Source organism: Ornithodoros turicata, unplaced genomic scaffold (genome assembly GCF_037126465.1).
Source record: "Ornithodoros turicata isolate Travis unplaced genomic scaffold, ASM3712646v1 Chromosome118, whole genome shotgun sequence".
NCBI lineage: Eukaryota > Metazoa > Arthropoda > Arachnida > Ixodida > Argasidae > Ornithodoros > Ornithodoros turicata.
The window spans coordinates 259,694-279,604 of NW_026999300.1; the positions used below are offsets into that span (position 1 = coordinate 259,694).

A 19,911-nucleotide genomic window follows, 5' to 3' on the forward strand; every position below is an offset into this window, starting at 1 on the left:
AAATATGGAAAACTGTAGACTGACCCCCTTAACTTTGCCGATTTAACAACAAAAATAATATAACTGTTCAAAATTTCTAGGTAATTTGATGGCCAGTGAACTGCATACGTATTAGGGTATGATTGAAATTTTTCGAAAGACCTTGTCTGACTCCACGTGAAGTTACCTCGACAACTATTTCTCGTTTCCTCGTTAACATTATCACTACTGACAGCGGACTGTTGCACAGAAAGCAGCATAAGCTTCGTGTGGGAATTTTTGTGGGCACTGGGCCTGCGTTATGGCAAACCGATCCCATGAGTCCGCGGAAGGTGAACCATACGCACGCTTACATTTTCCTCTCCATAGTTCGCCAACTGGCTTACTCTACACTTCTCATGGCGAATGATATCGATGTCTTGATGACTCAAGTGAGCGGAGAGGCTTTTGTAAAATGTCTTGAAGCCGGTACAGCTGAAAGAGAGCAATATCCGTAGATCGGAGGGAAGCTGGACGGTCCTGGCAAACTCCAACGACTGAACCTGCATGCAAAACACAAGTCCAATGCAATCTACGTCAGTCACTCTTTCTCATAAGGGCATGCATCCTAGTGAAGCCCAAGGCGTATATCTCAGGGTGTCCCAGAAAATTCGAACAGGTTTTTATCACATTTATGTATAACTTTTTAATAAAAAGTCACTTGAAATATAGCATATGCTGAAGGGCGCCATCGAATGTCCTAATTGACTTTAAATGATTAACTATCTAATTATAAAGGCTACGAAGTTGTCCCAATGAGGATATCCGGTCCCTTCGGTCAACTCCTACCGTAGTCGTTTTCAGGACAAAGATCCGTTGGATAGATCATCCACAAGGAATTCGTGAAGGAACATTCTTTTCTATTTTTGTTCGAGAGACGCGTCTTCCCTTCACTCACGATGTGAGAGGGTGAAGGAGCACAGTGCTGCCTCAGGGACACAGTCAGCGGATGTGTACACCACTCTGTGTTGTCACTTTATCAGATTCTGTTCAGTTACAGTCTCAGTTATTGTGCATACTTTGTAGCTGAAGCTTGTGAAGTGTTATGCCACGGAATACCAGTTCCTATACCGTCGGTCACGATGCCGGTCTGTCCCTCCTGTTTTATTTCCAACTTTTAACATACCTCCAACAAAATCCTATCTTTTTTCCCGGGACTCGCCGCACGGGACCGCTACGAAGTTAATAATCACCGAGCCGTATATTAAAAGAGTCTGGCCATTGGGAGGAGTCACAAAAAGAGGTTCGACCTGTCGATCACAGTTTCGCTCCACTGATTGGTTTGCTTGTTATCAAGGGGACCGCCATGACACCTCACTGCCACCAAAAACGGCGACGAAAACACAGTGAAGCGGGGATTTCGTGACAAAATTTTCTCTGCGGACAACTGATTTTCCGCTGGAAATGTACTTGCTCATGTACGTTTCTTGGAAATCAGTTTCAACTGATGCTCACCCATCGATATTTAACCGAAACTAATACGTTTTGTCGCTGGTGTTAGGCAGAGTAAACACGGCGATCGCGGTGATCTCAACGAAATCATAACAAAAAAACGGCACTGTGCTGTACAATCTTATATTCAATTGCTGGATTTCATGGATATAATCATTCTTGCCTTTTACGTTCCAATTATCCATGTAGATTTGTTTCAAAATCGTACCGACGACACAATGTGCCCTTAGCAGGTGGTTCTGCTGGCAGCCGTACAACGGCGGAAGCAGACGACAATTCCCGTTCCCCACGCACTCTAGGTGGAGATCATCAGATCTGCACCAAAAATCCACTAGTGACCTAGCAGCTTGTCCAGTCAAAGAGCAGAAGGGGTTTTGCAGATAGCGAGAGGTATCCACTTGCCACCCAAAATGGCGCTGCCCATGTTGAAAAGGGCGAACAAATAGTGGGGATAGGTTGATTGACAGCGCCCCATATTTCGAGACTGTATTGGTCAGAAAGCTGAAAAAGTGGGTGGAGCTTCAGGTATAGGCATGACCCATTAATGGCCAGACTCCCTTTGAATATACGGTGAGTAATCATAACCGCTTTCTTCAGAATCACATATCACGATATGACATAATTATCGTGTCGTGTAGCGCACCGATATATTCCAAACTGGCTCGCGGCGGAAGAATGGGATTATCTATAGCACATTAATGATCAGCAGGCACCACGTGGATGAAAAAAAAATGCGGCTAAATGCACAATGTTTCACAGCTGCACTTTTCACGTCACCTCCTCAACGGTGCAGAAAATGCTGCACGGGCTTCGCAGCAGGTGCGGCGCTTCCTGAACTCGCCCTAGATGCATTCTTCCAATATAATATTCGAACGTACTGAAAAGACGTTCGTCAGGTCGAGTTGAGACGGAGCCCCAGTCGGAGGCAATCTATTATGTCGTAACACGATTTCAAAACATCTGCAGTATTCGTGCCGTAGTTACTTACGAAAGTTACTTGTTTTTCCAGATTGTCTAGGTGCGTCCATAGTGATGGTCCGGTAAGACGACACTCTGGCTCGAATAGAGCAGACTCTGTCTGAGTTGTTCTGATGAGAAGGGCGTCTAAGTCGACTTCCCTGCAAGATAACTGTAATTAATGCGCATAAGTACCCAATAATGTGCTGGTGGAAGTTGGAATGGGAATGGGCTGGGAATGAAATTGGTAAAGCCACGGTGGCTGTTAGTGTCTTTGCGGGCGTCAAGCGGCGTTGTTCAACTTTACAATGACAGGACAGGCTGTGCGATCACGGTTGGTTTAATGCCAAAACGGTCAAAAACTTACAGGTCACCCAGGGACTAACAAGAACATAGCACATAACGTAGACAACCCTTTCTTTGGGAAAATCACTGCAGGGCGACCCTCCGTCACATACACAACAGTGGAGCGGGTTCAAGGGGTAGTGAAGCACACGTCCCTCCCTTGCTTTTTGCCCGAGAAACAAGTGTGCTCAAGCACGAAACACGATCAGACGAGACCACGAGCAGGGGCTTTAAGCAGCACACCCGTCGCAAACGCCCTCGACTTCCAAGAAGTGGATGATTTAGGTTGGGATCATGATGTTACGGGCTTGACTAGGAAGGGGGGGGGGGGGGAGGGGCTTAGCGACGATCGCGTGGCTACTGGGCGCAGACAGCTCCTACCTCACAACATGCTTGTACGTCATCATCGCTGAGTTTGAACAGAGATCGTCGACCCTTCACTTGAATATGACGATTAACTGTGCCTCACTAAAGGGAGTTACTGCCACTGAAGCATTGAATCGTTCCTCAAACCGGGTCTATGTCACCTGCAGTCACAGAAATGGATGAGGAGGCCCCGCACGCCATTGCCGATAGGTTTGTCCTCAATAAGAACTTAGCGTTATGCTGCATAGTATTCCTATGCTGTTACTTTACTGCAAAACGAAACAAAGAATTTATTAATTTATTTCACTTAGCTGAAGTTGAAGAATAGAAGTTAAAGAAGCTTGAAGAATAGAAACCAAGAACACAAGAGCAATATATAGGGTGCATCCTTACCCATCTGTACGTTGTACAGTTATTTTCATTAAGGGGTGACTTAACGCCGGATGGTCCCGTCGACCTCTCAATTTTTCCCCATTCCAGTATACATTGAAGCCTACTGCTAAGGAAATATATTGCCGAATAAAATGGCTGAAAATATTGTAGAGGAGGTGGTGTTACTCTACATGAGTCCTCACCGGCGATGATGGAATTTCCCAGCGGGCAGATGGTCGTGGCCTCACGCTAGGACGGCGCCGGTACAAGTGCCGTGCTGGCGCCGTAGCGCGTGGCCCCAGAGGCACATCTTCGCCATCACACACGGGCCGCGGTGTAGAGCTAGCGGTTGAGGTCCGCGTCGATACATGAAGAGGAGGAAGACAGGCGACACGTGCAAAAGGGACGGCTGTTCTTGCGTCTTGTGCTGAGTGTGCAGAAGTGGCGGGATGAACGGTCGGACAAGAGCTGGCCGGAGGGTTCCAGGGCGGGCCGAAGCAGAGAGCAGAGTAGGTAGGCCGAAGTGATAAGAGAGTGGAGCGACAGAACCGCGACCTGTTCGTGAGCGGTGAGCTCGTACTATCGCCAAGGAGATTGCCAGGGAGGACCATCGCGAAGTACGGGGAGACCGGGAGTAGAACTCGGTGGCCTCTGTGCGGGTCCCCGGTGGAACGTTGGTCTCGGTGCCTCTTGAGCGCCATTGGATGGACTGCCAGCACCCTGTGTCGAAGCCTGGTGCGAAGGCAAGGCGGGCAGGGTTCTTGGGACTGGCATGACGATGAGGATGGGGCCATGCAGCCGCCAGCGGCGCACCGCGACCGGTATGGGAGCGTGATGCTCATGAAGGTGCCGCGGGTGAAAGCCCGAGGAATGTCATCGCGAAGCATGTGGCGACGTGACGCAGAGTGAGAGACCATGGCGATGTGAGTAGATGAGCGAGCTGGGTAGAACCGTGGTGTTGCGCGGCCGGGCGTTGCGATGAGTCGAGCCGCGGTGGATTGACGTCGTCACTTAGCAGTTCCTCGGTAGAACGATGCACCGTACCTTCGGAGATGGCTTCGGAGGTGGGCTTGCAGAAATTTGGGATGGTACTGGGCCGAACTACGCCGAACATGGTGTTCATAGTTCGGGTCACCAAATGTATAGGAGGTGGTGTTCCTCTACCTCAGTCCTGACCGGCGATGATGGAATGTCCCAGCGGGCAGACGATCGTGGCCTCACGCTAGGACGGTGCCGCTAACTGCCGTGCCAGCGCCGTAGCGCATGGCAGCAGAGGCACGTCTTCCTCATCACACACGGGCCGCCACAATATCTTACAATTGTTACAATTGTTTTTTATAATCTCCAAGAATGACCGTTTCGAGCACAGCAATTCCTCAATTTTCAGGACTGGTACCTTCGTAACCATTAAGGCTATGCTATGGAAGTTTTTCGCCACACTTATTGCCTACGTGCTGCCGTGCTGTTTGTTCTGCGGGTTTGCAGGTGACTAGATAAAATATCGCCTCATTTACAAAAATAACACTTTTTCGACTCTTCCGTTTTCTGTAAAACCAGAAGGTAAACATGAGTGATATCGGTTTGCCAGTGTTTAAAAATATTTCCATTCGCGCAAAACATCCGGGAACGTGGGTATGAAACCCTTACCGTGAAGTACAGGATCCCCCGACGACCTATTTGGCCAATTTTCTCTCTGGATAATTCTTTACTTATTTTAACGTAAGTGCAGCCTGTATGGCCGCGAGCGTCTCGGCGACAACAAGATTGGTGCGACGTGATTCGGACCATGACGGAGCGGACAAATCAGAGTCCGTCCATATTTCAAGTGCTTTGCTGTGGCACATTTTCCCAAGGGAGATTGTATCATGCCAAGGATAACAGGAACGCGATGTTATGTTCCTGGAGCTCACCGCCGAAGGGACAATGACACAAAACGAAAATGGGAGGCCGCAATCACAGCAGGTTCCCTACTATGCCTAAAGTGTTCCGCACATGTGATCCTCACATTTCGATGATGAGGCTTATCTGAAGACTGACAGTATGCAAGCTCTACTTGCAGCTACTTGCCTCGTGCTTACTATCACGACAGGTCATGGAATTCCATTCTGCACTTACGCGGCAACAAAACCGCCAATTTTTTCTCCTCTGTCAAATGAGGCTACTTTGCGATTTTTCTCTAGGCACCTGCAAACCCTAGAACCAAGAACCTACAACAAAGAGTACAGCAGCATATAGGCAGTAAGACTAAAGACAAAACAGCTTAGCTTTAATGGTTACGAAGATAAGATGCCTGAACAACACGAAGAAGCAGGGTGCTCGAAATACAAATTCTGGAAGAATATTTAAGAAAAACAAAACAAATATAAGGCATTTTCAGCTATCTCCTTCGTCAGCGTACTTCCAGTGCGCTCAGCTTCAATATATATTGTAACAAAAATAGTAATAGGCATAGTCAGGAGCATGATCAGCCACTCTGTTCCGTAGAGCACTTTGACAGAATGTTCGTGGAACAAAGTATACGTCTCGCATCATTGTACTAGCAACACAATAGATGGATTGATTGTGTGCAATAACTGTCCCCCATTCCCATTAGCTGACAATAAATGAATCCAGTGCTTATTCCGGTACGATTTTCGGTACCTATTTCACTTACGTAACAATGCGTCGCAGGTCTTCTTTCATGTCGTCACCAATTGTGGGAGTGTTGGTATAAAAATAAGGTGTCACACCGATAATGTGGAGACCCCTTGTGTTCATCTGGTTTTGTTTTTCACGGAGTGCCTGTGAAATGTCAGATAGGTCAGATGTTAGATAGATAGTTTCTTAATTTTTTTTCAAATGCAAACGCGGCACCGGGCAAACGTTCCCGGAATTTTGACACCTCGAGACGAAAACAAACATCCTCTCTTTGACGGCTGCGTCCCTGGGCATGAGAATTCAATCGAATGATCCCACAGACTATATAATGCGGGTCTTATGATTGCCTTTCTAGAGAGACACCCGCACACTTTGTCCTGAAGTTGGAGCACGACACGTAAACTATCCCCCTTTGTGCGTGCTGTTCGCCCGTTAACGTCCATACCCGTGAGATATCTAGTTTTCTTCACATTTTCATTCCAAGTTCAGAAGTAATCACGTCAAGTGTGCAGGTGTGATGCGAAGGGCGTCCTATAAGGATGTATTTGCTATTTGTTCGTACATATTAATTTCCTTACTCAACATAGAAAAAAAAAATGACGTATATATACAGGGTGGCCACGGATTGATGAACTCACTATTCGAATTAAAATCACACGGGTCAACATGTCAAAAGCAGAGACATGCGCTCCCGAATATTAGTGAATTTTACTATAGGAGTTTTGATCTGTTGGTGCATCTGCATGGCATGAGCACAGCTTTGTGCATTGCGGAGAACCACCACGGTATTTCAAACGTACGCAATCACGACAGCGTACGTTTCCGGAACTTGCTCCATCCAAATACGTTACCTCCTATAAAGGCACAAAACAAACCTCGGCGGAATTGGATCATTTACGTCTCGCAACGTGTCAGCTGCCAGCCCACATATAAGGATGGGCTGCGCGACGTGTTCCTCAATCGGTGTAAAACTCTCTGGCTTTCTCCCGACACGATCGTTGCGGAGCAATGGGCTCGAACGAACACCCTTGGCCCAGCTTTCAAATTCATTAGTTCCCCGTGTTTGCTCTCTGTGCTCTGCTATCGTGCGTTTTTTTGGTGACCAAGGGATGCTCTACCTTGCGTCAGCTAATTTGCGAATTCGATTATTCGAACTTAATATGACACACGAATGCAGAGAGTCTCTAGGACTATTCCAACTAGTGCCATAATTTGTAGAAGTGAAAACGATTTTTACGAATTTAACAACGCCCTCTCGTGGAACGCTCTGTACAAGCCTCGTAGAATAATAGCACACAGGGACTGAACTGGCAAATCAAGCCTTGTATACTCTGTTGTTCAACCTCGCCCTTCCGTCGGACCGGTTGTCGAGATAATGATCATTCTGCTTTGAACTCGTTCTCTCCCTGTCCTTTACCTCAAGCGGTTTCTCTGCCTTCGGTATGCGGTATATCAGTCTCCATGGGATTTTCTGGCGTTAGACGGTCACCACCTCAATCTCCACGGGGCAAGAGTTCTTTCATCACACTAACTGCATCAAGCGTTTCTTCTCTTCCGCCGTTTGCTCACCCCTGGAGCCCCACGATACGTTTCATCTGAACCTCCAAGATTTTCCTCCAATTGACCTTCTTTCGCCGGGCACCCCACCTCAAGCCCAACATGCCAAAACCCCCGTCACATACACAGCCCCGTTGAGCCCTGTTGTGCCACTTGCAGGCCCGAGCAAGTCGGATTCTAGCCATCATCTTCTGCCTGAGGTAGTGCCTACGTCTCCACATGCCACCCAGTGCGCTCCATGGGACCTTAAGTGTGACTCTACCTGCAACGCGTCTTCAGATGGTAATTACGGTCTTGTGCAGCCCTCAACTTCTTCGCCTCCAGTGCCCACTGTGCGTGAATGTCCTCGTTTGGATACTGTGCAATCCACTGTAAGTGTCATCCCTGCCTCCAGTTCGCCAGTTCGCCCGGCGTCCAACGCCAACCTTCCGAAGCCTACGTCCCCTTCGTCTTCGGGAGGGGCCACTTTCAAGAAACCAGGATTCCGCACTTCACGGTACATCTCGGACAACTCAAAACCCCCTTCTTTCCTGAAGGCTCGTAAATTGTTAGATACGAAAGCAAGGTTTGTTTCCCACTTGTATTTTTATACCTATTGCATTAAACAAAACGTTGTTCCTAAAGGTTTGTTGCTCAGTGCATGTTCCTCATTTAAATTTCAATCTCCCCGTAATTCCAAAAGTTGGTCCAATATCTTGACCCATGCTTCCATAAGCCTCATCAGAATTTCACAGAATGAAGCCTCACATGTCATTAAGGACACAGACAATCAACTTCGACAACTTAGCCGTGTACTATCGCCGGAAGAGCTGGATTCGCTGCGCTCTTTTTGTGTCCGTAAACTTTCCGTCCTGCAACGCACTAAGTCCAAGAAGGCGAAACGCGACGGCATTCAACTCACTCCGATTGAGGATATTGATATTTGCGATGCTTTGACACCTCATACATATCCCAGTTCAGCCACAAACAACGTGGTATTCAATCTCGCTAACGTACCATTAAACAAAGCAGAAGTAAATGTGTTGTCCAAAGGTCTCACCTTTGTGCCCACCCCTCCCAGCACTGACAATTTCGAAATCCTAAATGACATTCTAAGCTTAGGTCGTAGAATGCACCTGCAGACGTTTTTCCACGGCAGTGAACATAGAGATAACACCATTTAAGAAACCCTCAAACTGGACATCAGACCCGTCGAAAACAAGCCCCATGATTGACAATTACATTAGAGCGGTTTATAACGATATTAAATGCCTAACTGTCATTGATAACAATGCTAAGAAATTTAACTTATCTAAAGCAGAAAGGACGGCCTTAATGAATCTGATCCTTAATGACACGTAAAGATATCATCATTAGACCTGCTGACAAAGGTGGCGGAATCGTCGTTATGAATGCATCGGCCTACATAGATGAGGCAAACAAACACCGAAGAACACCACGCCTGGTTCTTTTTATCTCCTTAGATGCACAAAAGTAACCACCCTGGCAGGCCTATAATTTCGGGTGTTAATACACCGACTGAGAAAATATCCCTCGTCTTAGATCACTGCATCAAGCATATTCCTCCACAACTTCCCTCTTATGTAAAGGACACTAACGACTTCCTTGCCCAAATAAATTCCATTAATAACATTTCTCCTAACCTCAACAACGCTATACTGGTAACTGTGGATGTGACGTCATTATATACAAATATTCCCCATGATGGTGTTAACGCTGTAGAGCTTTTTCTTTCCTCCTTTCTGTCTGATCTTCTTCAAACTAAAACCATTATCTGTCTTCTTGAGTTAGTCTTACGTGACTTTGTTTTTAATGACAAACATTATGTCCAAGTTCAGGGCGCAGCGATGGGTTCCCGTGTCTCACCCAATTACGCAAACCTCTTCATGGGGCTTTTTGAACAAAGAGCCTTAGAGTCTTTTCCAGTGACACCTTTAGTATTCCTGCGATACATTGATGATATTTTTGCCATCTGGACAGTTGACGAAACCTCTCTACTCTCATTTTTTGATCATTTTAACTCACGGCACACTTCCATCAAATTCACGTGCAACTATTCTCGAACTTCAATCAGCTTTCTAGACGTCACTGTTTCTCTCGAGTCGGGTAAACTCGTCACAGAAGCCGACTGACAAACGGCAGTACCTTCATTTCAACAGCCATCACTCTAATATCAAAAAGCGAAACATTCCATTTGGACAACTCTCACGTTTAAAACGCATATGTTCCAATACACAAGATTTTTTGAAGCATGCAAATGACATGTGCAATTACTTCAAGGAGCGCAGATATCCCGACGAACTCATCGACAATGCCCTAGCCAGAGCCACCTCCATAGACAGGGAAAGGTTGCTTTCTCGTGAATGCAATAAGGCACAAAGTCATAATAAATGCACTTTCATTACACCTTACAACCGCGCACTCCGTAATGTAGGATCTGTGTTCAAACGCCATTTAAACATACTCCACGCCGATGAATATCTCAAAGACATTTTCCCTAATGCTCCGGCTATTACATTTCGGAGATCACGTAACATACGCGACTTACTCACTTCCTCCCGCAATAATCAACAGAGTCCCGGTTGCGCTCCTTGCAACAGCAACCGCTGCCAAACTTGCTTATTTATTGCAACATGTACCTCCACCTGTAGCACTGTTAATGGTTTCGTTTTCTCTATTCGGCAGTCTCTTCACTGTAACTCATTCAATGTCTGCTATCTCATTACATGCAAATTGTGCAATAAACAATATATAGGCGAAACACGTAACACCATCCGTGAAAGATTTTATGGCCATAAATCAGATATTGTTAATAAACGTCAATCGCCTGTATCGCTACATTTTAATCTTCCGGGACCATGATCTGCATACGCATATACTTATCACCATTTTAGAATCCGGGTACGCTAATGACATCAAACGCAAAAATCGAGAATCCTTTTTCATTTCGAAATTTGCAACGTTACAGCCGCACGGCATCAACGTGTACGGCGGCCCATTACAGTCCTTTATACTATGAGCCTATTTACTGTATTATCACTTGTCTGCCATTTTTCACATCATACACGATGATACACAATCAGTAAGACATCAACTCCGGGTTACTTTCCCAGAGTCTGGAAGCCATCAAGGTGCTGTGTGTCCTCAATCCTTCGCTCTTGAGCCTTAATTCCCCGTACGCATTCTAAAGCTCTTTGTGCCAACTGGCTGCTGTGCCTATTCATGTGATGTTTATTGGTTTCCTCCACGTACAACTCCGACTCGTCTGTATGTCTGTCTGACCTTGTCCAGCCACCTCCTATTGATTGCGTTTTGTTTTTCATTTTTGTTGATATTTGTATTGGGCTTGTAGTTCTCTTCACCCTTACCCTTTTCTCTTGTACCATGTGACTTGGTTTTTCAAATATGCTTCACCACTTGTAACAGGTGCTCAAACCTGAAGAAGTGCAGCCTAGTGCACGAAAGTCTCGTTTTTATGTATATAGTAAACGGTTGATGCTCTTAACAGTCTTTGTTATTTTTGATTCGGTATGCACATCAGGTAAAACTAACACTAGAAGATACAGTCGGTCACATGTAATGAAATGAAGACAGCAAGCAAACAAAAAGCGTGTGCACGATTCCCATTCGTGTACCTCTTCCGTAAAATTGCAAGCGGAAAAAGAGAATCTCAGTCACTCGCCTTGAAGTAATTAATTACACGTGTTATAGCTGCTTCAGTGTGAAGACCAATCCGCAGGTTAAGCATCCCATAATGTCGAAAATTGAGTCCCTCGAACCACTGAAGATCCTTTGTTCCATCAGCGCTGGCCAATTTGTCAAGCGCCTGGTTGTCAGTTGTTTGCCTGCAAAATAACAAAAAAAAAGAAAAAAATCGTATAGAAAACCTTACACGTGGCCATACTTATCACGGTATTGTTGAGGGAACAGTGAGGTGAACATTGGCTTGTTCGCCTGTGCGCCGCAGCGTGTTCGCACAAGTGACATCAGAGTGCATGCGACATTTCTTTAGTCAGGAGAGATAAACTGTTACTTCCATACAATACTTGAACGCCCGCTTGTCATAATGTATTGTTTCCAATCGGACAGAATGATGAATTGCTGGAACTTTAAGGTAAATGTGAAACACAAATGAGACTGCCCGGGGAATGACGCATACCGAGAAGCGCTCAGGTCAAATGCCTTTGTCTACGAGGCATTTGTACATTTACCTACGTGGACCAACTTTTAGGTTCGTTTTCAGTTGGTGGTTCATGGGAATCGGACAGAAACTTGAGGTTGGTTTAGGGAAGCATTGCCCCGTGACAGGACCATGCCCTGCCATGACAGGTGCCGATTTTATGACAAGAAAAAAAATTCAGTGGCGTAGTGCGGCAAATGGGAAGAAATTTTTCCGGACTATACTTGGCTTTTGTGTACACAGTTCAGCTCTAGAGCCGACTTCCAGTCCAGCTTCCGCCTTCCAACTCCGTCCAGCTCAGACTTCCAGCTGTCTGCTTACGGTTTATATATGAATTCCTCTTCACGTTCAGGAGACGCAATTACTATATGACTTGATTAGCGTCAACTACTTTCAGTACCCTTGGATTCCATAATATTTAAATTTAATATTTTTCTTAATTGCATATACCCTTCATTAATTACTCTTAAACTCGACTTTCTTTCTTTACCAGTGTAGACCACATGATTGATTTTGTTATGCTTAGGTGCGGATCATCAAGGTGGGAGACTTCACTCAAGGCGATGTGAAACACGTCCAGCTCGCCTTAGATAAGCATTATCAGTGTTTTGTCACGCTGACGCAGAAACGTGAGTGGACTACGTGTACCAAACGAGGCCTCTGGGTCATTGGTAGAGCCCTGTTAAGCTAGAGCCGGCAATACAGGAACAGACAAACTGGACAGTCATTAGCCCCATCTCCTTTGACGGGATTTTCACTGCAGATTGGCATCTAACCGATATTCTTCAGTCCACGATTGATGACTTCTGCGCCCACATTACACTTCCAAAGGTGGTAAAATCGCAATGGGGCTCCTGCTAACAGCTCCGGCCAAGCTCATGTATTTCGCGATACGGCATTTCTAAACCAGTGGATTAGAAATTTAGGAATTGTCCCAGTGCATGTGTGCCGCCATCCATCGCCAGACGGCAGCGTACCGACGTGGCAAGAGCACCCCTCAACAGCTGAGACTATAAAACATGCCCTGTTTGAAGGAATTGAAAAGTGAAGAAAGCTACGTTTAAACCGTTTAAACAGTTTAAACCGATCTTCTCAAGAGTTCCTCTTCTTCAAAACAGGGCTGATGACAAATAGTTGCCTGTCTCAAATGTGTTACTTATAATAACTGAGAAAAACTGCCACAGTTCAACAAAGGCGTTCTAGAAAAACTTTTTTGGTATACAGATAAGGCTCCGTCGGCGAAGGTGATGCATCTCTCAGGCGCGATGTTTTGGCTTCGGTTCACTTTGCATGGAAATTTGAATGATGAATGCTTAAAATTCAATAAAAATCGACTCACGTGCGCACCTCAGCGTTTTGTAATAGTTCTCAATGAGGTTTGTCCCGTTCCGCCACCAGACACCAGGTTGACACCAGAATCATGTTTTATTGTAAAAAAAACCCAGTCACTAAGAGTTAGTTACCAAATGTTAAGGTGTCATGCGGGCTTCCTGTATTTTCGAATGCATTTATTTGAAGCCGACGGCGCTAATATTTGTTGAATTCCCCATACTGCGTATCTAAATAACGAGTACAACACGAATCACTCACTTGACATAAGCGGTTGAAAATCCTGCCGAAATTGCTATAAATAATTCTTTCCTAAACGATAACACTTCGATCACTATCCCCCATTGACATGTTAAGTATGCTGTGATGCTACTATCCGGTATACCGATGACTCTCAGTCGCGTTTCAGTCAGTCTCTCATCGCGCTCCTGTTACAATGACGGTCGCACATGATCAAATTCTGATCCAGAATGGCAGCAGCTTACCCCCATCATTGCTCGTTAATTGTACACTTTAAATGTAGGTTACTGTAGGTTACTTACAGAAGAATCATGTTAATGCCGCATTTCGTGATGATACAAGAACCTCCTGGATTAGTGTTAGTGAAGTTCTCCACTATCAACAATCTTGTAAGAGTTCCATGTGGAAATCTGTGCCGGTAGGTGAGCAACAAGACGTCACATAATCCGTCTGGCACCACGACGCCGTAGTTCTTCAAAACGCACACAAACAGCCGTTCAGCTGAAATGGAATGGCAGTTAATTGTTTCATCTATATACAACTGCATATGAACATAGGGCAGCATCCGGTTATTCCGTATTTAGTGCCGACGTCGTAAGAAGCCTACCGCCCCACTGATTTTAACACGGACAAAATGTCGATCCGCGCGGAAAAAATTACATTTTACTAGAGAATGCTATTTATTATATATGCCGGTAATTTGCAAGGGCGTGTCATGCGCGGCGTTGTATTTCATTGATCTACTCCTACGAAACTCAGTTGTCTGATAGCAATATGTCATCGTCATGTCACATCGAACCTACAGCATCGCGGCAGACAGCGCGGAACTTTTGGTCTTGAGAAGGAAGTGAACCCTCATGTGTAACTTAATCACAGGTGTATCAAACCTTCGACATTCAAATTCTCCTGAGAGTTTCCAAAATTCAAACTGTTCTTCGAAAAATTCGCATGTACGCCGAACTTCTCCACTTCGCACAAGATCTGGAGTAAGATGGGTGGCCAGAGGAACCCATTTACTTAGCGGTCTCGCCCTTTAGTCTCTGGGAAACCCGAAACACGAGCCCGCGGCATGCACGAGCCTGTTACAACACAGGCACTGTAAGGTGCTTGGAATGTATGGGCGCACTTCAGCTGAGGGATGCACAACTTCCAACAGTAGTACTTCAGTACAGTACAGTAGTAGTACTTCGACAGTAGGGAGATTGAAAGTGAGGATGATACTTTGCGTCGTAATGCACTGGTTCTTCTCGATCTTTATTTTACGCACGTCTATCTCATCCTAAAAATCTTCCGCAAGCACGTCAATAGGTTTACACGCAGTGGTTTCGCCTCCGCTGGTGTTTAGTGTTTGACGGAAACGGTACGTTCCCAAGGTGCACACCACTAACAAGTCACAAGATTGCACGCAACCACCTTCTCAATGAAGAACGATGAAGTCTTACCCAAGGGTATACTGCCTTTTCTCTCCATTTTGTGCTGCTGCAGGGACAATGTACTTTGCTGTGAATGTTTAACTACCTTAACTTTGAACTTCAGGCCGGGGGCGTTTACAAGCCTCAGCCATTTGAAACTACTTTTCAACAACGCCTGACCAGGACCCCGAACTTTCAAGGCGTCTACACTTCGCCTTACATGCCCTCGGCAAGATAACACCATGCGACTGGGGCGACTGGGTCCAAAGTGGCGCCACTCACTACAGATTAGCATACACTGATGACGCCTACGGGGCCTCTAGATATGCACTGCTCGTCTGGTTCCCACGCATCATCCGGGTGTAGGAGACCTAGTTTATCACCCGCACTATGGTACACTATGCGTAGGAGCATTTTCAGAACACGAGAAATGACTGCATTCTTCTGCCTTTGTTCCTTCTACAAGGATTGAAGAAGCTTTGTGCTCCTGGTCAGGCAGATTGAAATGCAACTCTCAAAATATTTGGGATTGGTTTTGCATTTAAAAGACTGGTATATAGAACATACTCAACCTAGCTTACTATGAGTAAATCCTTGATTCACATTGCATGTCATTACAAAAGACAGAGCATAAAAACTAACAGCAGGGTACAAGGTTGACACCAGAATCATCCTCTGCACCTTTCTTGTCCGCTTTACTTGTATCTGGCTTTGGCCTCTCAAAAAAATAATATAAGCCCTTTTGGGCCCAAACGGTCTAGCGTCAGCTTTGCATTGTATAGAGATATCTGTTCGTTATGCGAGCAAAAAGGGAAATACTGCTACCGATAACGAGGTACCGCTACGGTTACTGAAAAAAAATGTAATGATCTACATTGCACAGTTTTTTTTTTAATTACACGACTTCAGCAACATTTTTTTTCCGACTTAGTGCCGCGAAGCAACTGTGTCCATGAGCAGCGTACAGGTACGGCATTTCGCAGTTTCATGGTTTTAAAAAGACAAGATTGGGTCTGAATAATGACTGACTCCAGCCCCACCACTCCACCTTCTGCATACATATATAACAAATACTTATAGGAGAACATTTGAATTATACTGCAGACAGCTACCACATCTTGTCATGTCCACCGAGATGAAGGTGCACATTGTGTACCTTCAGATTGTGTACACACAAGTATACAATCACTTTTTGTTAGCTATGGATTTCTCAGTAAAAACCTGTGATGGTACAGCAGATGTTTTCGGGCACGGATTATGCGGGCTGTAGTGTCGCTTGTTTTCTACTCTTGTTATGGCAAATTATTCTTTAGCCATTAACACTCAAAAAATGTTAAGTGCTACCCACGCCGCATGTAAACGGAGCGGCAGTACGCACTCCTTCACAATCGCATCCGATTGCCTGCCATTTTCCGTTTCTGCATGCCAGTGCCATTCCAGTCCACAAGTCGCAAGTACAGTAATGTCGTTTACGATTATGGCAGAAGTGCCCATTAAAACTTGAGTACGTAGCTTTCTCCAGAGCTACAAGTGTCGGTGGCTTCCACCTCACAAACGCAAACGATGACTTCACCTTTGCACGCACCAAAGGGTCAACAGACAGTGTTCCGACGGCCGAGATGGAGCGACGCAACACGTGCAAACTGAGAACGGTTATCGATGAGACATACGATGTGGCTGAAGATGGCATAGAAAACAAGAAGACTGACATCACATCCTTCATCGTTCAGTCACTGAACGCGCACACACCATACAGAGGCTGACCTAGTCTTCCACAACAGTTCCTTACTCGCTATGTCTGAAACGTGGAAAGATCAATCCACACCGATTAATGATTTCGAAAGTAAAGCAAGAGGCCAGAACTACGGTGTGCGGGAGTTGCAATTTACAGGAACAGCAACGCAGACCATTTCGCAGTGAGTGAAATCACCATTCCCATTGAGATTGAGAAAATATTCACAGTAAACGTCTGCTTTACATAAAATGTAGTGGCATCGATGTCATTCTCGTGGTAGTGTACCTAAGCCCCGGTTCTACCCAGAAGCAGATTCACTGGTGGTGCGATACCATTTGTGGATAACACAAAGAACGCAGAGATGCCAATGATCATCGCGGGGCATTACGTGGACATTTCAACACCTGCATATCAGTGGTTCACACAATGCACGAAGCAGGTACTCAGTGTGTGACCCTAAACACACGTGACGTTGTGCCAACAACATGACATGGCAGTGTCGTCGACAACATCTTTACTAGGGGTGTCGACGTACACACTTCATACGTCTCATACTTCACTTTGCACGGACAGTTCGATCTCGACACAGTTAGTCTCGGTACTAGCAATCGACGATGAAGACTTCAACAACATCGACATGTTTACTCAAAATTGTCCTTGTATTCATAGCCAGCTGCGTCGTGAGTGTCGATGTGGTTATCTGGAATCGTAACAAAATCTGGCCTCCTCTTGTACGTGACGTCGTGAGTCCTCATACACGATGTTTGACGTATGGTAGAGAGAGAATGTGTGAGTGGGCATGCGCGTGTGTGTGTGCGTGTGAGCGAACGCTCCCCGCTAATATGACGAGTGACTTGTAAATCGTGTTGTAGAATCACATCAACGTACCTGCCTGAGGCAGGGGATGTGTCTGTGCTTTGGTTGTCGTAAGGCTTGGCGTCACAGAGCTGCTCGACTGGAGAGAGGAGGAGGAGGATCTGGAGAATGTGTAGGCGGTGGATGCTTTGTCAGATGGTTTGAAGATGACTGAAATAAGAATATTAATGAAGTGCCATAAGACTGAAATAATTAAGAAACAGTTACAGCATAGATGAAATGGAGCAAAGAAAGATAACCCAAACAACCCATGCTTTCTGAAGTCAAGTTCAATGTATTTCCAATAATTCGGTCAAACGTACACAGCGAAGACTACAAACCGAGCATAACAATACAACGAGTCAATGAGCCAATGATGGCCACGTATTGCACACGTTAAAACACACGTTAAAAAATATCAATACACTGTCATACAACGGGAACTCAACAAAATTTCAGATTCAGATTCAAGAAATAAATCCGAATAGGGTGCATATGACTATAACAGAAAGGGCATAGTGGACCAGTGCCCATTCTATTGTCAGCCTACAGGAGATGCCATAGACAGGCAATGGCAGATGTACGCTTACTTGCTATAACTGGCCCGTAGACAGGCCAAAGGAAGGATATGATGTCAAAACATGTCAATAGACTATACATACAACAGGCAGGCAGGCTATACATTCAATAGTCGAAATGACTTCCGTTGAGGAAATAGGACGGAATACGGGCGTCGATGCCCTGGCTGAACATATTTTTTGTAAGGGATTACCGGACATTTTATGTCCGGATTACACCTTCACGGGGACTGTTCAGGAGAAGTCCGGACAGGTGGCAACCCTAGGCTAAATTCGCTCAACTGAACTTAAAGAGAAACTGAGTCTTAACTATCGATTATCAGAGCGTTGGAAATATTTAATTCGCGTGTGTATTCAATTACGTATTAGACTATGACTCACCTTAAGAGCAAATGTACTCCCAATTATTATACATATTATCCTGTTATTGAACTCCTGCATACCGCTGAACTCCTTTGGACGTGCTCTCTAAACAATGTTTTAGCTGATTTTTTTTGTCAATTACACATAAAATGATACGGTTAGAAATAATTAATAGGGCTCCCAACGGGCAATCTTACCACGTGCATGAGGCAGTTCATTAAATTGCAATACGATGTTTTAGCGTACCGATATTTTAATACTACAGCTTTTGGCCGTTCTTCGGAAGTTTTCGGTGTGGAATTGAGAGAAATATGCTTGGACATGGCAATGAACACGCATTTAGCAGTGTTCTACCAGCCCCAAATACTCCAATACTACCCAAATACACTGACCAAAAAATCACTCACGTGCCGATGCAGCGATAATCATTCCTATGAATAAAACGGGCAGCACCGCTGAAATCACGATAAAAGGCGCAGACCTAGAGAGGAAAAAAACAACAACACTATATTTGGGACGTAGAATTGTGTACTGAGAATGTATTGCCCTGCGATATTTATCTCTTTCACAATAACTGAACTGCTACGGCTTTCCTCACGAAGAGAATTTTCCGCACTCACTTTAAAGCACAATGCGGCCATGTTGTTAAAAATGCCGCCAAATGTTAAAAATGTTAAAGTTGTTATAAATCATCTACGTCCCTTTGTTCCACTAGCGTTGTACTTGCTACCGATTACTGCATCGGGTTTACTGCCGTGAGAAGTGCCGCTAAATCATATTTCAAATTACTCAGTGCGTAAAATAGTAAATGCGGCATTGAACATTAGGTGCTTCCAAGGATTCTCGGAAAAACATGCTGAGCTAGAAAACACCTGAAACACCCAATTGGTGAACCCCATGTGGCCTTTGTCCGGGCGGACTACCTATGGGTTTGAACACGCGTGCTAATGTGTCTTGATCCATATGGGAAATATACGCTTGAGGACAATGCGTGCGCAGCCGAAGATAATGCATGTGCTGTTGCATTTTCGTTTCACGTGAAATTCCGCTCGTTGTGATTCTTGGTACGACCACAACAGCACCTACCGTAGGTCGTAACGCCCTGCGACAGCGTACGTTTTGGTAAGCCAACTACGAAGTGTGGCTTCTTAGCATGACCTCGCAATTAAGCAATCTCCGCCACGGCTCATTGTCCTGTCCCAAGAACTAGAAGCTCAAGTGACCGGCGTTCTGACCCTCCACCGTCCGTTAATGACTCCCTCAAGGCTGCGGTTCTCCAAACTGGCTCCAACGGCTGCAGCAGCTACCGCCTCTCGCCTCTTGAAGAACCCGGGACGCTCCGCCCGATCCAACAACAGCGGCTCATGCAGAATCTGTTAGGTCGTGCGCTCACATTTTCGATGTCCACGTTGCAACTTTTCCTTCGGTTTCTCCCGCCTGACGTCAGGATGAGACTGGGAACGTGGCCGTGCCATCACTACAGGAGATAGTAGCGTACGCTGACAATATCATGGG

General features: G+C 45.5%; 1 protein-coding gene across 1 annotated transcript; it reads right to left on the reverse strand.

Annotated features, from left to right (window-relative positions):
- Nucleotides 1-278: 278 nt before the first annotated feature.
- Nucleotides 279-19,040, reverse strand: LOC135371617 (uncharacterized). The gene is made up of 7 exons (XM_064605605.1): nucleotides 18,804-19,040; nucleotides 17,489-17,626; nucleotides 13,756-13,954; nucleotides 11,387-11,549; nucleotides 6,164-6,291; nucleotides 2,459-2,588; nucleotides 279-521 (listed from the first exon to the last, which is right to left on the reverse strand). The coding sequence occupies exons 1-7, from the start codon at nucleotides 18,823-18,825 to the stop codon at nucleotides 279-281; spliced, it is 1,023 nt and encodes a 340-aa protein (XP_064461675.1). The 5' UTR covers nucleotides 18,826-19,040.
- Between the last annotated feature and the right edge of the window lie 871 nt (nucleotides 19,041-19,911).